This window comes from Rhodamnia argentea, chromosome 2 (assembly GCF_020921035.1).
Source record: "Rhodamnia argentea isolate NSW1041297 chromosome 2, ASM2092103v1, whole genome shotgun sequence".
Taxonomy (NCBI): Eukaryota; Viridiplantae; Streptophyta; class Magnoliopsida; order Myrtales; family Myrtaceae; genus Rhodamnia; species Rhodamnia argentea.
In genome coordinates, this window is record NC_063151.1 from 31,319,632 (window position 1) to 31,338,363 (window position 18,732).

General features: G+C 40.6%; 2 protein-coding genes across 3 annotated transcripts; one reads left to right on the plus strand and one right to left on the minus strand.

The window, feature by feature from the left end:
- Positions 1-4,344: 4,344 nt before the first annotated feature.
- LOC115736045 (IAA-amino acid hydrolase ILR1-like 6) lies at positions 4,345-10,270 on the plus strand. The gene is made up of 4 exons (XM_030667543.2): positions 4,345-4,870; positions 5,794-5,919; positions 8,855-9,298; positions 9,867-10,270. The coding sequence occupies exons 1-4, from the start codon at positions 4,349-4,351 to the stop codon at positions 10,230-10,232; spliced, it is 1,458 nt and encodes a 485-aa protein (XP_030523403.1). The 5' UTR covers positions 4,345-4,348; the 3' UTR covers positions 10,233-10,270.
- Positions 10,271-11,234: 964 nt separating this feature from the next.
- On the minus strand, positions 11,235-16,768 carry LOC115736054 (delta-aminolevulinic acid dehydratase, chloroplastic). Of its 2 annotated transcripts, none has more exons than XM_030667549.1 (13): positions 16,625-16,768; positions 15,953-16,287; positions 15,684-15,795; positions 15,527-15,600; positions 15,016-15,084; positions 14,848-14,931; positions 14,679-14,748; positions 14,189-14,244; positions 13,587-13,708; positions 12,841-12,912; positions 12,667-12,748; positions 12,501-12,578; positions 11,235-11,555 (listed from the first exon to the last, which is right to left on the minus strand). In XM_030667549.1, exons 2-13 carry the CDS (start codon positions 16,250-16,252, stop codon positions 11,388-11,390), a joined length of 1,287 nt encoding a protein of 428 aa, XP_030523409.1. In that variant the 5' UTR covers positions 16,253-16,287; positions 16,625-16,768; the 3' UTR covers positions 11,235-11,387. The 2 variants fall into 2 exon arrangements, with proteins under 2 accessions (XP_030523409.1, XP_048130709.1); XM_048274752.1 differs by lacking the exon at positions 16,625-16,768 and adding an exon at positions 16,398-16,421.
- Between the last annotated feature and the right edge of the window lie 1,964 nt (positions 16,769-18,732).

The following is an 18,732-nucleotide window of genomic DNA, read 5'->3' on the forward strand; positions in this document are numbered from 1 at the left end:
TGCTCTATTCTTCTCAAGCGTCGGAACCTTTCGATGGTGACGGGTATCTAGGTGCGCAGTCGCGCTGAGCTGGGGATAGGGTTTGACATTATTTCCCTCCACACTTTTGCAAAGTTTAGTTTAAGGCACGTGCTTGATAAGTACGAGGATGTCTTGAGAGAAGTCCGAACTGACTCAGCAAGCTCAGCATCGGCTTGGCTCCGCCGTACGACCGTGACTCATCAGTCATCACGTTTTACGTTGTTGTTGTTGTTGTTGTTATTTTGTCTTTCTCTTTCGATATGTCCGGGATTCCAATCGACTTGCCACCCCAAATGTGTGAAAACTATGGCCCAAGCTGGGGTGGTTGACAGGTCGGCTCGCCAGTAGGTATCGAAATGGACGGAGTCCGTGCGATTCTCACGCAAATTTGGTGATTGCGGGGCACGAGAAAAAATCAGGTTTGGTTCAATTGTGGGGCCGTGGAACGGAACAAATTGAGAGACTAAATCCAAATCAAACGATATTTGGGAGTCAGTGAATCAAATCTTGGTCAGTTTTATTAGGAGAAGATATGGTATAAATGAAGTTCCAAGACAAGATCAGAGAAATGGTTTGAGAACAATGATTGGTCCGAGGCGGTCAACTCCAGCCCTATTCCAATTCCACGTGCGTGCCCGCTCAACTAATGTTGCTTTGCTAATAATTGGCGTCTTGCGCGAATATATTGAGTCTACTCACTATTCTGGCAATGTACATTTGCTTCTTTCTGGGATTTTGAATCCACTCTGCTATACGTGATTTTAATTCTTTATTTTAGGGCTATATTCGAGAAGATTTCACTGGGCAAAACTTTCGTAACATTGCTCAAAACCCTCTTGAGTTTTGGAACGTCGACTTTTTGAAAAATTATAAATTGCACTCATAAATTTTAGGGCACGATTGCAAAATAGTATCCAAATTTTGAAAATCTACATGTCACCACCTGAACTTTGGGTTTTGCCATCGTCACTAGTTCATATATCCTTCACGTACCCATTGAGTGTTATTTAAAACTGGACTAACTCGATTAAGTTTCCATGACCAAAATAATGTCTATTAAATTTTCTTAACTTCATCAACAAATATGCACCCTCTTCTTCATTTTTAACTCCATCAACCACCTAATAGAGATTATTTAGGAATAACTTCATTTTCAAGTGACATTTAACGGTTACGTAGATATAAAAACTAGCGTCCACAAAAAGAAATATACAAAGTTTAGGGACTTGATCTAAAATTCTTCGAAGTCGGGGAGCTCTTATACAACGGCACCAAAGTATTCAGGGGTCATCCATAACTTTGAAAACTCAAAGACGGTGCTATAACGTACCAAAATTCAAAAAGATTTCGATGGCTAGATGCCATAGACAATTGGGAAAATCACCAAAAATGTTCTAAACATAAGGCAATTGTGTCAATTCAGTTCTAAATTTTTTTTTTTTACCAATTGAGTCCTGAACTTTTTGTATTTGTGCTAATTCAATCCATCCGATCAATTTTAACTAATCAGCGCCGATATGGACGCTGGCCTTCCTTCTTCGTACTCAATGTAACAAGCACTGAGACCAGTGTCAGCAAGTCAATATCGATGCAACATAATGTCTTTTTCAGAAGCCACAGAGAAGAAAAAGTTGCAATTCCGAATGCATGAATCAGTGGATTTCAGGGGGTTAAACACATGATTAGAATGTGTTGAGTTGAGCGCATAATTGGGATGGTTCCATCGTGCAAACGCAATCATTGGGAGCATTTTGCAAGGAGGCATCGTGGGCGAGATAGATTTGGATGTTTGACGTTCGATTTGATGCAAGTCGGGCTCCACTATTGATGGCCTCTAGTTGTTCAACTGTCCATTCTTTCCTCTGTTTAGTCTTTTGGACCCCAAGTGGGCCTCTTCCTTGGTTTAATTTTTATCTTTCAAAGCGGAAGAACAGGCTTGGAATAAGGTGAAAACCCCCAAAAGGATGCATGTGCAAATGATGAATTAGCAACATCTCCCGTAGATAAAGGAAGTAAAAAAAAAAAGAACACAGGTGATCAGACCCCCCAAAAAAAAAAAAAAACTTGGAATGTGCTTAATGATTTAGGCGGACGAGAATATTGTATGCATTCTCGAAACACTGAAAGGCACATACGCCTCGTATATGGGAAGATAATAAAAAAAGTTCTTAACCTTTGCACGGATGTCAGTTTAGTCGTAAACTTTTATGTTTGGCCAATTTTGTCCTACATATCTTCACGATTTACCAATGTAGCCATTCTTGCCAATTTTGGCAGAAAGTCTCTGAAGTAGACGCCAGCTAGGTAACGTGCGCACAGCCTGTATTTAGAGGTTGATATCTTGACTCGTTAACTAGAAACCTCATAATTCCAATATACATATTAGATGTACGTATGGGTGTTAAAGAAAACTCTATTTCAATATCTGTTCTTTTCACTTATTACGAGGCACGCACCCTTTTGTTATGGAATATAGTGAAAACAAAAGTTGCGCTACGAAATATTGACTGCTCCAACTCGAGGGTTACCCATGGCATTAATTAACAAGCCCAAAAAGAACTCCGTTTGGTAGGTGGTCTAGCCGAAAGTAAAAGGAAGCGGTTTCATCTCAAGACATATGGCACAGAGGTTAGTTGAGTTCAATAAATAAAAGCTCGGACACATACTGTGATTTCCGAAACTTAAGAACTGAAAATGTAATAAAGTTTAAACCGTGTTCATTAGGAATGACCACTCCGTTCCTTTTAAATAGGAGGAGTATCATTATAGCATAAGAGATAAAAACATCTTGGAAACACGCAACAGAAGTCCAATACTATCATACGAAAAAATCACCAATAATGAGCTTAAGTCTAAGTCCGTCATCGTATACAGTTGAACCCGCTTTAACAAAATGGCAATTTTTTAGCCTAAAGTTGGGTAAAAACTAGAATACATTTTAAGCGAGAAAATTTGCGAACCGGTGGTCCGTGAGAGCATTATCTTTTGTTGTATTATTATTGTTTTTTCCAAAGAAAATGCGAGCCAAAAGCACCGTTTATCATGGTTGAGAACGACCCATTTTGTTAGGTCCCCGTGGATTATGGCACATGGTAGGTTCCAAATGAATCATTCAAATAATCATCGAGTCAAATGCGAAGAAAAGTTGTTAACCTCTTAGCCAATATTAAATCCCAACCTAAAAATGGTGGTCCCTTCTTCTACATATCTTAAACAAGCCTTCTCGTTTTCATCTATGATTTCCTTCCTAATTTAAGAGCGAACATTGCTTGAACTCTACTCCACTAAACTAGTCCAACCGAACATCAATAACATGTAAGGGTGTATCTGTTTGAGTGAAAGAATCTTCTGCAAATTAGTTTTATGGACATTCACGCGTTTGGTTTGCCGTAAATGATTAGTCAGCGGAAAACCCTTTTACGGCGAAAGGAAATATGCATGCTTAAACTTAGGAAAACGAAATAACCTCAAAAGAGAAATACATTTCCTTGGAAAAGGATTTCCCAGAATCCGTTTCCCTTTATCATAAAATTTTCCATCGAGGGTTTTTGTTTCAAGGAAAACTTCATCATAAAGGAAAATTTTTTTAGAAAATTATCTTTTAGGAAAATATTTGTTAAGATTTAATTTTTCTAGCTTTAAGCATGCGTGCTTTCTTTGACCGTAAATGATTTACCTTTGACTGATTATTTACAGCAAACCAAACGTTGGAAGTCCAAAAAACTAGTTCATGGAAAATTCTTTCACTCAAACGAACATACCCTAGTCACCTAAGATTTTATATATGAAAAAAAAATCTTACGATGGCTCTTATAGTTATCATGTCCATTGCATCACCTATAAAATAATTTTATAGGATAATTATTGAGGAATACAAAATGTATACCTCGTTTTTTAATCCAAGGACCGCTCATATAATCTGTATTTCTTCCAAACGCTATTCACATAAAAAAAAAAACATATTACCCCTTTTTACAAACTCATTTTATCATCTTATTTAGGGTTTAGGTTGTTTGAAGCTTAGTTAGTTTTGAGTGTCTTGGATAGGTATGGAAATTTAAAGATTTCGGCATAATAATGATTAAAGTAAGGTACAAAGTGGTCTCCAAAAATAAAATGAGCTTATTGTTTTTGTATTTTTCCAGAATTTTTTTTTTTACTTAATTCCGCCACGTGCTCATTTCCCTCTGTCACCTTTATCCCACGTGCTCAAATTACTCTGTGTCTCTCCGCCGTATATCTGTGGAAACAAATGAAAACCTCGCCTTTGCTCTCTCCCTCTCTCCCCGCTCGAGCCTCCCCCCCCCCTCCCCCAGAAAAAAAAAATATGGACTCTTCCGCATCAAACGCCTTCGCAATCCTCTTCTTCGCCATCACCACCCTCACTCCCCAACTCGGCTCCACCGCACCATTGAAGCAAACGGTTGACTACGCCTTCTTCGAGAAACCCGGACGCGTCGCCTGCGCGAGCTCCGCAGCCTCGTCGCATCAGAACCGGACGACGTGCCTGGCTGGCCAGGCCGAGTCAGCGGCGGCGCAGGCCACTAGGGAGGAGGCGAGCTACGAGTGCGGCATGGAGTGGAGCGAGGCGTGCTCGGAGTCGGTGATGAGGGCTGCGAGGGAGCCGGAGATGGCGAGGTGGCTGAGGAGCGTGCGGAGGAGGATACACGAGAGGCCGGAGCTGGCGTTCGAGGAGCACGAGACGAGCAGGCTAGTGAGGGGAGAGCTGGAGAGGATGGGGATCGAGTACAGGCATCCCTTGGCCAAGACCGGCGTTAGGGCTTGGGTAGGCACTGGGGGGCCGCCCTTCGTCGCCATCCGAGCGGACATGGATGCTCTCCCCATACAGGTCCGCCGCTCCTCTCTCTCTCTCTCTCTCTCTCTAAGTTCTTTTCGCGTGAATCGGGTGCGTGCTTCCGTGCACCCGATTCTCGAACCGTTGAATTCGATCGGCATCCTCTTTGAATCTCGTGAGAGCCCCCATCAAATTCAATGGTACAGGCGGATCCGAGTGCATGCACTCAACCAAGCCTCCTCTCTTTCTGTCAAGCTTTGTTCTCTCTTTTCCCTTTGGGAAAATAACGGATGAGAGTTCGTTTCAGTCCCTAATTCTTTATTCCATCATCGTCTTTCTTGATCTCTTCTCCTCTTTCTTCTTTTCAAGTTTCAAGCATGATCGAAATGACCCTCTTTCTCAATTCCTGCAAGGAATTTCTCGAGTTTGAAATGGAATAATTCGCGACGATAGTACTTGCTCCTTCGTTGATTAGAAACAAGTGTATTCGAGAGACCCGTCGTTTGTTTTTCCTTGTTCATGACGATGGAGTGACAGTTCTTTATAGTGACAATCTTGTAGCTTTTACATGATTCCGTACAAGTACTTGGTACTTACAGGTAGGCCAGATTCAGTACGAACTTGCACATCTCTAGGATCTCGTACCAACTGTCGTCTTTACCAGAGAAATCTCTCGCACTCTGGTGTAAGTAAATAAATCAGCCATATAAACAAATAAATAAGTACATGGAAGATAAGTCGAGGTTACGGCGCGGATCCCGAGATAGTTTCCCAGGATGACAGCGCTCGGAGTTTTGAAGAAGCTCCAAAATTTCTGGGGAGACGTAAAGCTGAATCATATCATTGGATCTTACTTCCTCTTGTTTTTCGGACAACATTGTTTAATCTAGTGCCCCCCCAAGATCTACTTTTGCCCTACTTCGTTTGACCTGAAAATGGGGAAGTTTCGTGATAATGTGTGTGAAATGTGTTGATAGGAAGCTGTGGAATGGGAGCACAAAAGCAAAGTTGCTGGCAAAATGCACGCATGTGGGCATGATGCTCATGTCGCAATGCTTCTGGGTGCTGCCAAAATCCTCAAGAGTCGCGAACATTTCTTGAAGGTAATTACACCCATTCTTTCCCTATTTTAAAATCTCTGGAATGACGGGAAGTTGCAGTTTTATAATATTAAAACGCGAATTAAACACGGTTAGTGTAAAGAAAGTTTTACGCAAAAAAAAAAAAAATCTTATCTACTCGTTCGCTCAAATCAGTGACGTGCAAGGCCGCTTGTGTTAATTTCTTCTTGCACCGAAGGAAATTCTTGAGCAATGTCTTGTGCATTTTCATGCTATTTTTAGGCTGAATGACTATGTTTGAGGCCATATATTCCTAAGCTAGCTCGGAAATTGTTTTTTGTGTATAAAGGGTGGTATTGATTCTCTTTATCAGAAAGAGCATTGGATTTCATTCTAATTCGATCAAAGTTAGGAAATGCCCTTTTTGTCTGGACTTATGCTTTGCCTGACTTCATTAACTCGGCCTGTTTTAACCATCAGAAAAAAATAAATAAAAAAATTACCATTTAGAGGTATTACGAGGTTTTAGTAAAATTTGTTTCCTAGATTAAGTGGTAAGCAAAGTCCTTGCCATCAAACCGATGGATCTTCACCTTCCCTTCGTCCATATTTGTCGTTCACACTATTTCATCAAATCAGGCTCTGATACCGGTTGTTGCGTGGTTTTGGGTCTCTCTTATCTCAAAAGTTATCTTAAATGATGAGACTTTTCCTCACACTCCTAAATCGATCATTAGTCTCTTTCATAATCGATATTGGATAACCCCACGAAACACTCATCGGGCCATCTAAATACACGTGTATATCTTACATGTAGCACCATGTGCTGGGAAGAAGAAACTGCATTTAAAAAAAAACAAACAAAAAAACATGTGTGTTATCACATATTCTGTATACTAGTCTTTCCTAAATGACTCGGTTTGTAACACCAACAAATAATTTACTAAGTCTTATTGAAACAGGGGTAATGTTTTCCTCCAGCCTTGAGTGGAGGAAACTCTCTCCATATACTTTTGATTGATGAGTTACAAACCTATGAACATCAGCTATGTAGGAGATATTCGTAACTTGTGACTCACCAATTTGAAGCATATTATCCTCCAACTTTTGAGTTAGAGGAACATACTGCCCTTAAACAATCCAATGTTTATATTTCATGATGATAGTGGCCATGTGTTTTATTGCCCTTGCGTCCCAAACATGGTTTGTGAAATGAGGTAGATTGCTGAGAAAACTCTTTCCTAACTCGAAAATGAGAGCGGGCTAATATTCCGCCCACTGACCAGCAAAAGTACTAAAAATAAAGGAAAATCTCTTTTTCTTTAGGAAAGAATGAACAGCATTGAGGTAGCAAGTTAGACGTGCCTTTCTATTTAAGGAAAGTTTGAATCCTGTCTTCTTTGAGGAGAAATTGTTGTCGGGGTTTGACTAGTTTATTTCCTTCATTGTCCCCTTTGACAAAATAAAGTTGTAGATTTATTTATTCCACCAAGTCGAGTTTTTTCATGCTAATTTAGCAACAACTCTAAATCCTGTCTTACAATTATATGTTCTCAAGTTTTTCCCTTAAAAAAAAAAAAAAACCTTTTATCTCATGTTAACACAGAGAGAACCAAAATCCAACCCCCACTTTTCTCCCATTCGGATTCTCTGGCCCGACTTCCGTGGACCCAAGACCGGTGCTCGTGCTCGTGCCTGGGAGCCAAGGCTCCGCGCTTGGGACCACGGTGCCCGTGCCTGATTTCCTAGCTGCCCATGCGTAAGTAATTAGCGCTCAAATAATTTACATCTATTTGGGAAAATGGAATCGGATTTCATACCATACAATGAAAAATATTTTGAAATTCATTTTCAGATTTTAACCAAACACCGAAAAATATTATTGTTTTCTCAGCAAATGACCTCAAAAAAGAAAAATTTTTCAGAAATATCACATTTTTCACGAAACAAACGGAGCCTCACGGCACTCCACCAGATTTTCGCGTGTGATGACATCATGCATGACAACCCAATCCCATATACATCGTCTCGGACATGTGCCTCATTTATTTCTAGGTGGGTCGTTCTGTTTCGAGAAATTAATGTAATCTAATGAACAAAGAAACCAAAGCGATGAAGCCCATCGGCAGAACGAGGAAACAACTGAATAAGGGTAAGTGCATGTATGTAAGAGTGTCTTTAGTAATGGAATTAGGCCCCGTGGTCTATTCTGTGCTGCTTGCGTCTCTTTCCTTTGTACCTCAGTCTTCTGCGCGTGGCGGTCATTGGGAAACCCTAACGCGACCTCTGCGCTCTTTCTTGAATATCGGCGAATCGCGACAAGCGGCATCGACCTCGGATTAAAATAGGCTTTTAGGGGCGCAACACTTGTCAGCAAACCCGGAATAGGAATCTCTCGGACCAGTTTTTAGGATTGGGGGTGCGGTCGGTCGGTTTGGCGCGTACTGTGAAAACATAATATAGGACGACTCGAGTCTCTGTTTTTTTTTTTTTTTCATTTCCAAGAAAAGGTGTTCTTGTCTTGGAAGCTTCTGGGGTTCGTAAACGAAGAAATGGAAGAAGCTTTGAATCTGTTCTGTTCTGAACTGTTTGCTCTGCCGATGTGGTCTCGCTGTTGCTGAGATGAGATAAGCCTAGTTTAGCAGGGCTTTAACCTTAATTAAGCCACAAACGGGAATGACTGATGGATGCCTGGTACGACACAGACATTGAACGGCTCTGTCGTCATTGAGGTGGGTCCATCGAAAAGTTGATTAAGAAATTTGAATCATGCATGATTGGACTTATAAGATCGGGACAAGAGCCCCGCGCCCGTCCAGGCTAGTATCGCTGCCTCTCCTCCTGTCCCTCCTCCTGCACCCGCCGCCAGGGTGCCTCACATATGGTGCTATGCTCTAATCGCCTACGAGTTACCACGGTCGAAATTTTCCGAAGTTAGTCTGGCTTTCCTTCATTTTTGTTTGGTTTCTTTCCATAGGGGACGGTGGTGTTTCTATTTCAGCCAGCGGAGGAAGCTGGGAATGGAGCGAAGAGGATGATTGGAGATGGCGCCTTGGAGAACGTGGAGGCCATCTTTGCCCTCCACGTGTCCCACGAGCACCCCACCGGCGTGATCGGGTCGAGACCCGGCCCTCTGCTCGCTGGCTGTGGCTTCTTCAAGGCTACCATCGCCCGAAACGCGGCCGGCGCCGGGAACCCTCGCCGCTCAGTCGACCCAGTCTTGGCCGCCTCAGCGGCGGTGATTAGCTTACAAGGAATCGTGTCTCGCGAAGCAAACCCTTTGGACTCACAGGTAGTGTCGGTGACTTCTTTCAATGGGGGCAGTGACCTCAACACAGTGCCGGAGAGCGTCGTTCTGGGCGGTACTTTCAGAGCTTTCTCCAATACGAGCTTCTACCAAGTCATGCGACGAATAGAAGAGGTATATATTTGGCAACAAAAAAGGGACAAAAATAAGAAATGTATAAGGGTGTGTTTGTTTCGCCAAAACTCAAGATCTGAAAAACATGTTCCAAAAAAATGACAAAATATAAAAGATTTTCATCACTCATGAAAATAATTAGACATAAATTATTATCAGTAATAAAATTATTTTCTATCAACTAATTTTTTTAAGAGATATAACCCAATCATCTTTTGAAAAATATTTTTTAAATATCGGTATTTTTTTAAATAAACGCACCCAGATTCTGACATCATGCATTACGACTATATGTGTGCATTTCTTGGACCACATCATCATGCATTACCACGACTTACAAACCCTAAGGTCAATAGGAAACTAAAGAGTCTTACACGACTCCTCCATTTCTCTATCAATGATACGAGCCCCTGGAACTTCGTGGTCCATATCAGCATTATTCGTTCTATTTTCCGTATAGAACAACGAAGCATAATTGTTCTTGGTCCACCCCACATGTATGGTTGTCTCCTGCTCGTCTGTCCAAAGCTGATGAATTCTTTCTCCATCTGCGATCGCATGAAAGCAGGTGATTGTGGAACAAGCTGGTGTGTTCAGGTGCGAGGCGGCCGTGGACTTCTTCGCGGAGGAGGACATGATATACCTGCCGACGGTGAACGAAGACCGCATGTACGAGCACGTGAGGAAGGTGGGCGCCGATCTCGTGGGTCGGGGCAACTTCCGGGTGGTCCAACCCATGATGGGGGCCGAGGATTTCTCCTTCTACTCGCAGGTGGTCCCCGCTGCCTTCTTCTACATCGGCATACGCAACGAGGCGCTCGGCTCGACCCACACAGGCCACTCGCCCTACTTCATGGTCGACGAGGAGGTCCTCCCAGTGGGCGCCGCCGCCCATGCGGCCATCGCCGAGAGGTACTTGATCGAGCATGGTTGAACCAAAAGAGGCGGGAAAGAAGATCGATCCGCTCTACGAGTAAATGTCTGCTTTCCGACACTTGTATTTCTAGGATTATTTTATTGAGGTCGACTGGATCTCGCATGTGGGCTTCACTTGTTTCTCTTCCAAAGATTGTAAGTGGTCAGTCTTAGAAGCGTGTAAATATGGGATGATTTGCTGATGAACAGGTTTAGGATTGTAGAAATCATGGGATGATTTGCTTGCTCATCGTAATGTTCCTGGAAATATCTTGGTCAAGAATGTCGCTTTCCGACACTTGATGTGGTGTGGGAAGGGAACCGGAGTTTTAAGTCACTTTGTTTCGTGCACCTACAAATATTTGCGTTTGGACAAGCACGAATATACATCATCTGAACGGGTCAGTTCCGGTTTTGGGTATCGAACCGAAAATACCCGAACCAATCGTCAAAGTTATGACATATCAACGAATTATTGTCTTTCTACGATGACATGTTATATTTTTGAAAACGATATGGAATCACGTTACCTGAAAGGAGCTTAATCCCAGAGAACCCAGTTGTCAAAAACTAGCCTATGCCTTAAAGTTCTTGATAGTGTATACACGAACCTCTAACGTCGCAGGCACTAAGTCTCAAGTTATCGAAGTGAATGATATCCGCATTAACAAGGGGCGTGCAAAAAATGAAGAAAAAAAATTATGCCATCTTGGGTAAGTGAATTCTGCGTGGAGTCGGCGATTTAACCTGATCATCATCCTTGTTACCGATTCCTCATAAAGGTTCCCAAAAGAGCTAAAGTAGAAAGATCAATCCATCTAGCGAGAAATATATTTTGCATAAATTAACAGAACATCATACATTCTCAAGATCCTATTGAGCACACAGGTACCAGATGATAAATTACAGGGCAAGAACAAACTAACAGAACAAAACAATTGGGGATAGCGTCCAATCTCCGGCTTATTATTCATGTCCATCCTCAAAGCACGTCATTCTAAACTTATGCGTGAAGACACCACACTCAAATTGCTCTCAAAAAATCAACCTAATTCCTAGGATCACCTACTTTACGAAATAATCTACAAAAGTTACGTTAAGGCATTAGGGCTCATTTTGCAAAGATCTAGTGGGATCGTTCCCAGCAATAGCCGCCACCAACTGCATCTGAATCTCACCTCTTCTCGGCACATAGGCATCTAGCCGCTTGCAGTGCAAAGTAGGTGAGGATAATATCCGCACCGGCCCGTCTAAGACACATGAGGGACTCCATCATAACCTTCTCTTCGTCAATCATCTTCAGAACCCCTCCAGCCTTAATCATTGAGTATTCACCTGATACCTAATAATCCGAAGAGGAGAATAAGTGAAGTCAGTATGAGAAGAAGGTAGATTCGAATGTATCATATATTGTCAAGATGCCGATCTGTAAGAACTCAAACCCCTGCAAATTAAACGAGGTCAAGTCAAACCTATTAACATTCCTGTAGTATTTTACTTTGACCTGATAAAGGCCAAATTCGCATTCATTCCAAAGGACTAGAAGCTGTTTCGGATCTTCAGATGTTAACAAACAAACAAACAAAAAAAATCATTGTGCTTGCTAAATCACTGGAACAGCAATGTGATAAATATCACACTCACTACCACTTTTTTTTTCCCTATAAAGCTACTCAAGAGATTCAGCTTTGAGGCTTGAGTATACAGTGTTCAAACCTTCTCATCATAATTTTAACATTTTGTTGCCATGACCTAATCCAAGAACTTACTTTGAATATAGCAAACAAAGGAAGGGGGGAAAATAACAAAAACACTTGGCTGATGCTACCCAAATGTGTAGCTTATAAATTGAACATAAGTATAGACACATATATCCCATTATCGAACTTTTGGATGAACAATCAATCTGTTCCATGGTATTTTTTTTAAGTAATTCTTAGTCTTCGCTAAAGGGATAATAGCAATGACTATTACCTAGAGTAAATAGAAGCAGAACTCAATATCTGTTGCTCACGGCATCAATGCAAGTTTGCAATATCAGACATCTTAATCAACCAGGTTGATGGTCGAAGGAACTTAGAGAAGTTTAAATGTCATAAACCACAATAGTAGAAGCCAAAATAGAAGCTGTTTCACATCTTCCTCTATTTTTAAAACTTCATAAACGCAAAGGACGAGACCATTTGTTGCTCAAGGAAGAATAAGAACGTTAACAGAGGAAGATACTGATTCCCCATAAAAAAAAAATAGAGGAAGATACCGCACACTGACGTATATATCAAGGTACCTGATAAGCAGCAATTGGTAGAGGAGAATTATCCCGAAGAAGCCTTATTATATCCAAATAAGGAAGACCAGGTTTCACCTGTTTACAAGGTAAGAGTACCCTCTTAAGGGTATAAAGAGAGAATGTAACAATGCAAATAAGGCAAAAGTTGCAACTAAATCTTAACCAGAAGAATGTCAGCTCCTTCAGATTCATCTTCACGCGTCTCAATTAGAGCTTCTCTGTAATTTGCTGGATTCATCTGGTAACTTTTGTATGGAAAGGGATAAAAAATAGATTAGAAACAAAATAAGGAACACAATTTTGAAAACATAAACAACAGAATCCAACTTTAGCATACGTCTTTTTGTCTCCAAAACGTGGATTTGAGTCTAGAGCCTCTCGAAATGGCCCATAAAATGAACTCGCATACCTATTAAAGGATAGAGATGTCAGTGACGATAATTTGTATCTCTGATCTCAAGAACATTAGTTTAACTTTATATACCCTAGTAACATATAAAGGTTTGCCTTTTCTCCAACCCATTCCCACATAGAAACAAAAAAAATGTGCTTAGCCATATCAATAGATAGACATGACATTAGACGCATGCATGCTTAGGATTTATACCAGTGCAAGGAAAAGAAATTCACAAACAAATGGAGGACCTAGCAAGAATTTGCGAGGATAACTGTACTACCTAGTACTATCTATGAACTACTAGACATGCAACTGCTATGGCTTGACCTGCATCCAATTTCTTTTACCCAGAATTAAGCGACAAACATCAAAAAGTGCATGCATGCATTTAATGCAGATTCTGTTCTATAATTTTGAGATCAAACTAGTCTAAAGACACGAAGATAGAAAGTTCCAATGACAATGGTCATCTTTCAGACAGAAGAAGATTAAATGAAACACACAGCTCTTAATCTAGGATATATCATAGCCATAGAATATCTGTAATGTATACTATATGGCTCAATATGAGTGATTACATATACTTTTTTACCATTATTTCTCTGATAATGCAAGGACTATTGGATGAAACAAGAGAGCAAAAGATGACAGAAATATATTCATCTTAAGCAGAAAGGATATATTACTTAGCAGTGTAGGACATGATAGAAACATGGTGAAAGCCTTCAGCATCAAGGGCTGCTCGAATTGCTCCTACACGACCATCCATCATGTCACTAGGACTAACAACATCTGCCCCAGCTCGGGCCTACTTGGGACCAAAGGAGCAAATAAGACAGATTTAGCAAAAGATCGAAAACAGGTCATGCAGCATGTAAAGCCAAACAGAGGGCAAAATCCACGTCGGCCATATCCTAGAAAGAAAAATGGAATTCACATTAGGACAATAACTTCCACAATTAAAGGACCCCGGGCTTCTTGATTTGGAAGCAACAGACTATACTAAATGTTGAAACAGATATCCCACCAACTTCGGAATTAACAGACTACCAACTTACTCCAAAATCAATTAAGATGGGAACAAAGCATGATAAGTGACATATCCAATATGCTCCCATTATTTTGTGCAGCACATTCACTACAGTTGGCAAAGAATGACACGAGGACTTCAGAAATGTAAACACAGAAATCCCATTTGAGAAGGTAAGACTGTAAATGATTCCAGAGATAACTAGTATTCTTTGAGAAAGTACTGTCCAACAGTAATAAAAAGTCAACAAAAATTTACCTGGGAGACAGCTTGTTTACATAGCTGATGCACTGTCTCGTCATTCATTATGACTCCTGCAAAAATCAAAGAGTTATTAGTACAGAATTCCCATTTCAATTTCCAAGAAATAGGTTTGGAAATAAGACTCCTCAAAATCTACGCCAAGAAAAATGTATCATGGAAAGAAATCGGGAAATTCAGCACAAGGACGTGAAATACATGACGAAGAATGAAAATATTCTCAGTAAGAAGTGATGATCTTTCTTGAGTTAAAATTTTTCTGATAGGCACGTCTTATACTTAATCAACTAACAGCAAAGTATGAAAGCATGTCTTACGCTTGTCAACTGATAATCTTCTGTTCGCTAAAAACTCATGGAAAAACTTCCAAACAGTAGATATAAATTAAACTCACATGCTTTTTAGTCCTCGGGTCTACATATTCCTAGAATCTATTTTTGCACAGTTTTTCGTAAAACCTTAAAATGGAGATAATTGAGGCTCTCACCATCTTCTCTAACAATACCATCATGTCCATCTGAGGAATATGGGTCTAAAGCAACATCAGTGTATATGACCTACACGGCAATAGAATCAGAAGGTAATTTTAAAGATAGAATACCAAGAAACAGGGAGGACCCTATGCTCAGAACTACACCTTTAATATTCTCACTTACAAGATCAGGGTACTTATCCTTGAGCAATCGTATTGTTCTTGGCACCAAACCATTGTCATTGTATGCTTCATCTCCAGTGGGAGACTAATACCGAAATTTTAAGACAAAGGACATCAGATTGATGAATTTCAACGAACCAGGACATAAAACAAGAGAAGCAACTGAAACCTTCAAAGCATCCGGCACTTTGGGGAAGAGTACGATGCTATTAACACCAGCGTCACGAGCCTTGGCGACCTGTATCAAAAGTTTTCAAGGATTCAGAACAATTCTGATTAGACTCTATAGATATCTGTAGAGACTGCAGAAAGGTACTAGCATGGAGAATTCTATCTAAATTTGCAGGGATTTTCCAGAAAAATTAAACTCTCTATTTGCTTGTCCCATTCTATTCTGGAAAGTGGAGCAGTTTTTCAGGGGTTAGTGAATCATCTACACTAAGAAAAAGAAAAGAAAAGAAAAGACCACAATTGGCAGAGCACCATTCAAAGCACCATCTGAACCGATGCATCTTCCAAGCTACTTTGAACATGAGGAAGAAAATCATTTGACAGACCACCATCATATTTCCATCTGCAACATCTCATATTCCAACTGATTCCACAATGGCAATATGCATATAAGGCCTTCTAAATCATTAAAAGGACATAAGTTGACAAGCCCACATTGATTGACTCACCTCTTCCATAAGCCCATGCCTCCAACCAAGCCTATAGCATCCTGGCATAGCCCCAATCGGAGCATCTTCCTCACCTGCAAATATTGTTGCCCAAAATGCTAAGTTAGTTCACATGGATTGATCTACAAAGCGCTGCACCCGAGAAATGTCTCACAACCTTCATGAATAAAAAGTGGGTAGACAAAGTTTGCCGGGGACAAGCTTGTCTCCTGGAAAGCTGATCTCAGGGCCGGTGATCTTCGATTACGACGCGGTCGGCGACTCAATGGCTACGCAAACAAAAACCATTCAGGGAGGTCAAGTAATGGAAAAAATCAATATGATGAGAAATGTATCAGCAAACTAAGCAACACGAATTCAACAAATAGTCCAGCCATTCCATGCCATGATGCTCGTAAAGTTAAGCAATTAAAATTGAACACTCACCAGTGAAGGAACAACAGGAGTTCCAGCTGGGGCCACCGGCTTGGGCGGGACCGGAGGCGCTTCAGGCACATTCCCTGCCACAACAGCAGCTTCACATTCCGCATCAGTCATCCCCAACTTCTTGATAGAGTCATTGTGATTTTCACTAGCCCTTACGACTAACAACCGCCGAGACGGCTGTCTCCTGCTCGCAGCTTGCAAAAAACTAAACTTTGCTCTGGGCGACGGTCTTAGCCCCACATGCTGTTGGCAGTCAATACCACTAAACGACCACCGAGGCTTGACAATCGTTGAAGCCATTGAATCGAAACAGCACTCCGGTCACAACAGTGCCTCTGCATTTCACACGCAAGAGCTGAATTCGGCAGAAACCAAAGGCACTAAAAAGCGCCGCCCAAGCACCAGACATAGTTAGAGGGATGAAAAGATAAAAATTGAAGCTGAATAACAATCAAGTCGCGGAAGCAATCTCGCTACGCGCACCAACTTGTTCGAGGCAGAGGTGTAACAAAGGGCGTTGCTGGCTCAATCGCTACTCGTTTTCCCCCAATCTTCAGCTCGCCAGGACACGAGCTGATCCGACCGATTCAACGACGAAGACGCTAATCGATCGAACAACCAAAATGAATGCGCGACGGCGCGAATGAGAGGAGAAATTGGACCGGGAGTTACCTTCGGATGCAGGGGAGAGAGAAACGCCTTGAGATTCTAGAGAGAGAGAGAGAGAGAGAGTTGAAGTAGAAAGAGGCCCTTATCTGGTGGAGACGAAGAAGGCCAATGAGAGACAGAGAGCGATATCTGAGATTTGACCGTTTGCGTCAATCCTGGTTTTAGCGCTTGTAAAAATATTTTTTATGCTGATTTTTATTTTTCTTTTATTTCTTTTTTCGAGGGTCAAATTCTCTTGCTCCTAATTCTTTTTAATTGTATTAAAAGCAACGTGCGTTCCAAAATTTGATTTTTCGAAAAGTTAAGTGAAATTACTTTATCGAGAAACAGTAGAATTATTACAGATTGAAGAGGAAATTATTAAAAGAATTTTACGGTGCATATAAATTGTAAAGACCATGGGAAGAGAAAACTATTTCACAGCTTCAAATTCATAAGAAGGTTGTTGCGGGGTTAGAATGACTAAAACCTTACGGTTGCGTTTGATTAGATTTCAAGTCAGGATAGGATTGGATAAGATAAAATAATAAATCAAAAGATTTTATCATATCTTATTTATTATTTAGTGAATTGCTGATATAGTCGAATAATTAGAGGAAAAGCGCAATTGAGATCGATCGTGTTTTATCGAAAACATCATAATACTTTAGAAATTATTTAGCGATGAGTTTGATGAGTGAGTTATTATTAAATAGAGGTTTGTGTCATCTAAATTCGAGTACGATATTGATTGAGCAAACCCAATAGAATTAAGGGTCTTGATTTGGAGTTGAATCTTTTAAGAATGACATGCTAGCCTTGCTCGTTGTATTGTCGAATAACTAAACAAGTGTTGAACAATGAAATTATTTAACCTCTTTTCACAAGTTGAAGATGCATTCACGCGGGTCATTCAAGAAAGCTACCCGAAAGTCGATGATCAACCTCGAGTTATTTATAACACGTCAAGACCCCTTTCGAATGTTGGAAAGGTTCGAGCTATTAAAGAACAAGGGACATAATCTCATATCATGTCGAACTATTGATTAAATAATGGGGTTGTTGAGATTCATGTCTTCGTTGTCGGAGACCCTGACCTTGCACCATTGGAGAGGCAATCCCACTTAACGGTCGTTGCCACCGCAGAGGCGGCTCGGCGGGTAGGAGAGGTGGTAGTTGTGGAAAAAAAAATGACTTTTCTTGTACATACTCTCTTGAGAAATCGCATTCGAGTTTATCCCACCCCCTTCCCTAAGGATATTTGTATCTGGGTTATGCCTCATCTCTCTCATTTATCATATTCTGGACATTTACCAAACACATGATAGGGTAAAACATATCCTATCGACCAAATGCAATCTAATATCATAACACGTGAGAGATCAAACGGAATCGTGAATTTGGGTATTTATCTATGGACATTTATTTTGTAAAAAAAAAAAGTAATTAAGGGTTCTTGGGAAAAGGGAAAAAAGTGTTGAGATTCCTTAGAAATAGAAAGCATCTTCCCTTCATTACTAGTATATATTATTTCATCAGAGGATCTTTTAAATTCTTTGATAGTTTCATTTTATAATTTCCAAAGTTGTGTTAATAAGGAAAATCGCTAGCCTGCCAGTGTGATAGCACTGTCATTATTTTTAACTCCGCGATATTTCAATTAATGAGTCTTTAAGCAAAGCACGTGGTAATGGTGTGTGGATCTATGATCAGAAATAACCGACAATACCGTCAACTTGTCAAGAAAGCATTTTCCATTAATTAAATTTTCTCCTAGAAGCTATAATAAAGGTATTCGTATGTGAAGTACTTTGTTTTTCAATAGGAACGGCACATAACGCCAAAGATAACTCAAGAATTACAAGATTTAATGAAAATAAAATTGTTGCTCATTTATTATTGTACATTACGGTGGATATTGTTTTTAGGAAAAAAATTAAATAATTTAATTTTCGTGAAATAAACGGAGTCGAGAGAGGGAGGAGATAAGCCACTTTGTCGCTGGACAACAAGGATCCAAATTCCCAAGGTGGTCGGTCGAAATGTCGAGAACCGGAATCCAGCATAACATCTATTCCCGGCTCTGACAACCGCTTACCCCAAATATCTTCTCGAGTCAACTTATCGATGGA

Coding starts and splice junctions, on each gene's coding strand:
- LOC115736045 (XM_030667543.2), top strand. CDS start 4,349: ATGGACTCTTCCGCATCAAACGCCTTCGCAATCCTCTTCTTCGCCATC. Junction 4,871..5,793: donor TGGATGCTCTCCCCATACAG/GTCCGCCGCTCC, acceptor ATGTGTTGATAG/GAAGCTGTGGAATGGGAGCA. Junction 9,299..9,866: donor TCATGCGACGAATAGAAGAG/GTATATATTTGG, acceptor GCATGAAAGCAG/GTGATTGTGGAACAAGCTGG.
- LOC115736054 (XM_030667549.1), bottom strand. CDS start 16,252: ATGGCTTCAACGATTGTCAAGCCTCGGTGGTCGTTTAGTGGTATTGAC. Junction 14,245..14,678: donor TGGTATTGTTAGAGAAGATG/GTGAGAGCCTCA, acceptor TGATTTTTGCAG/GAGTCATAATGAATGACGAG. Junction 11,556..12,500: donor TACCAATTGCTGCTTATCAG/GTACCTTGATAT, acceptor TCGGATTATTAG/GTATCAGGTGAATACTCAAT.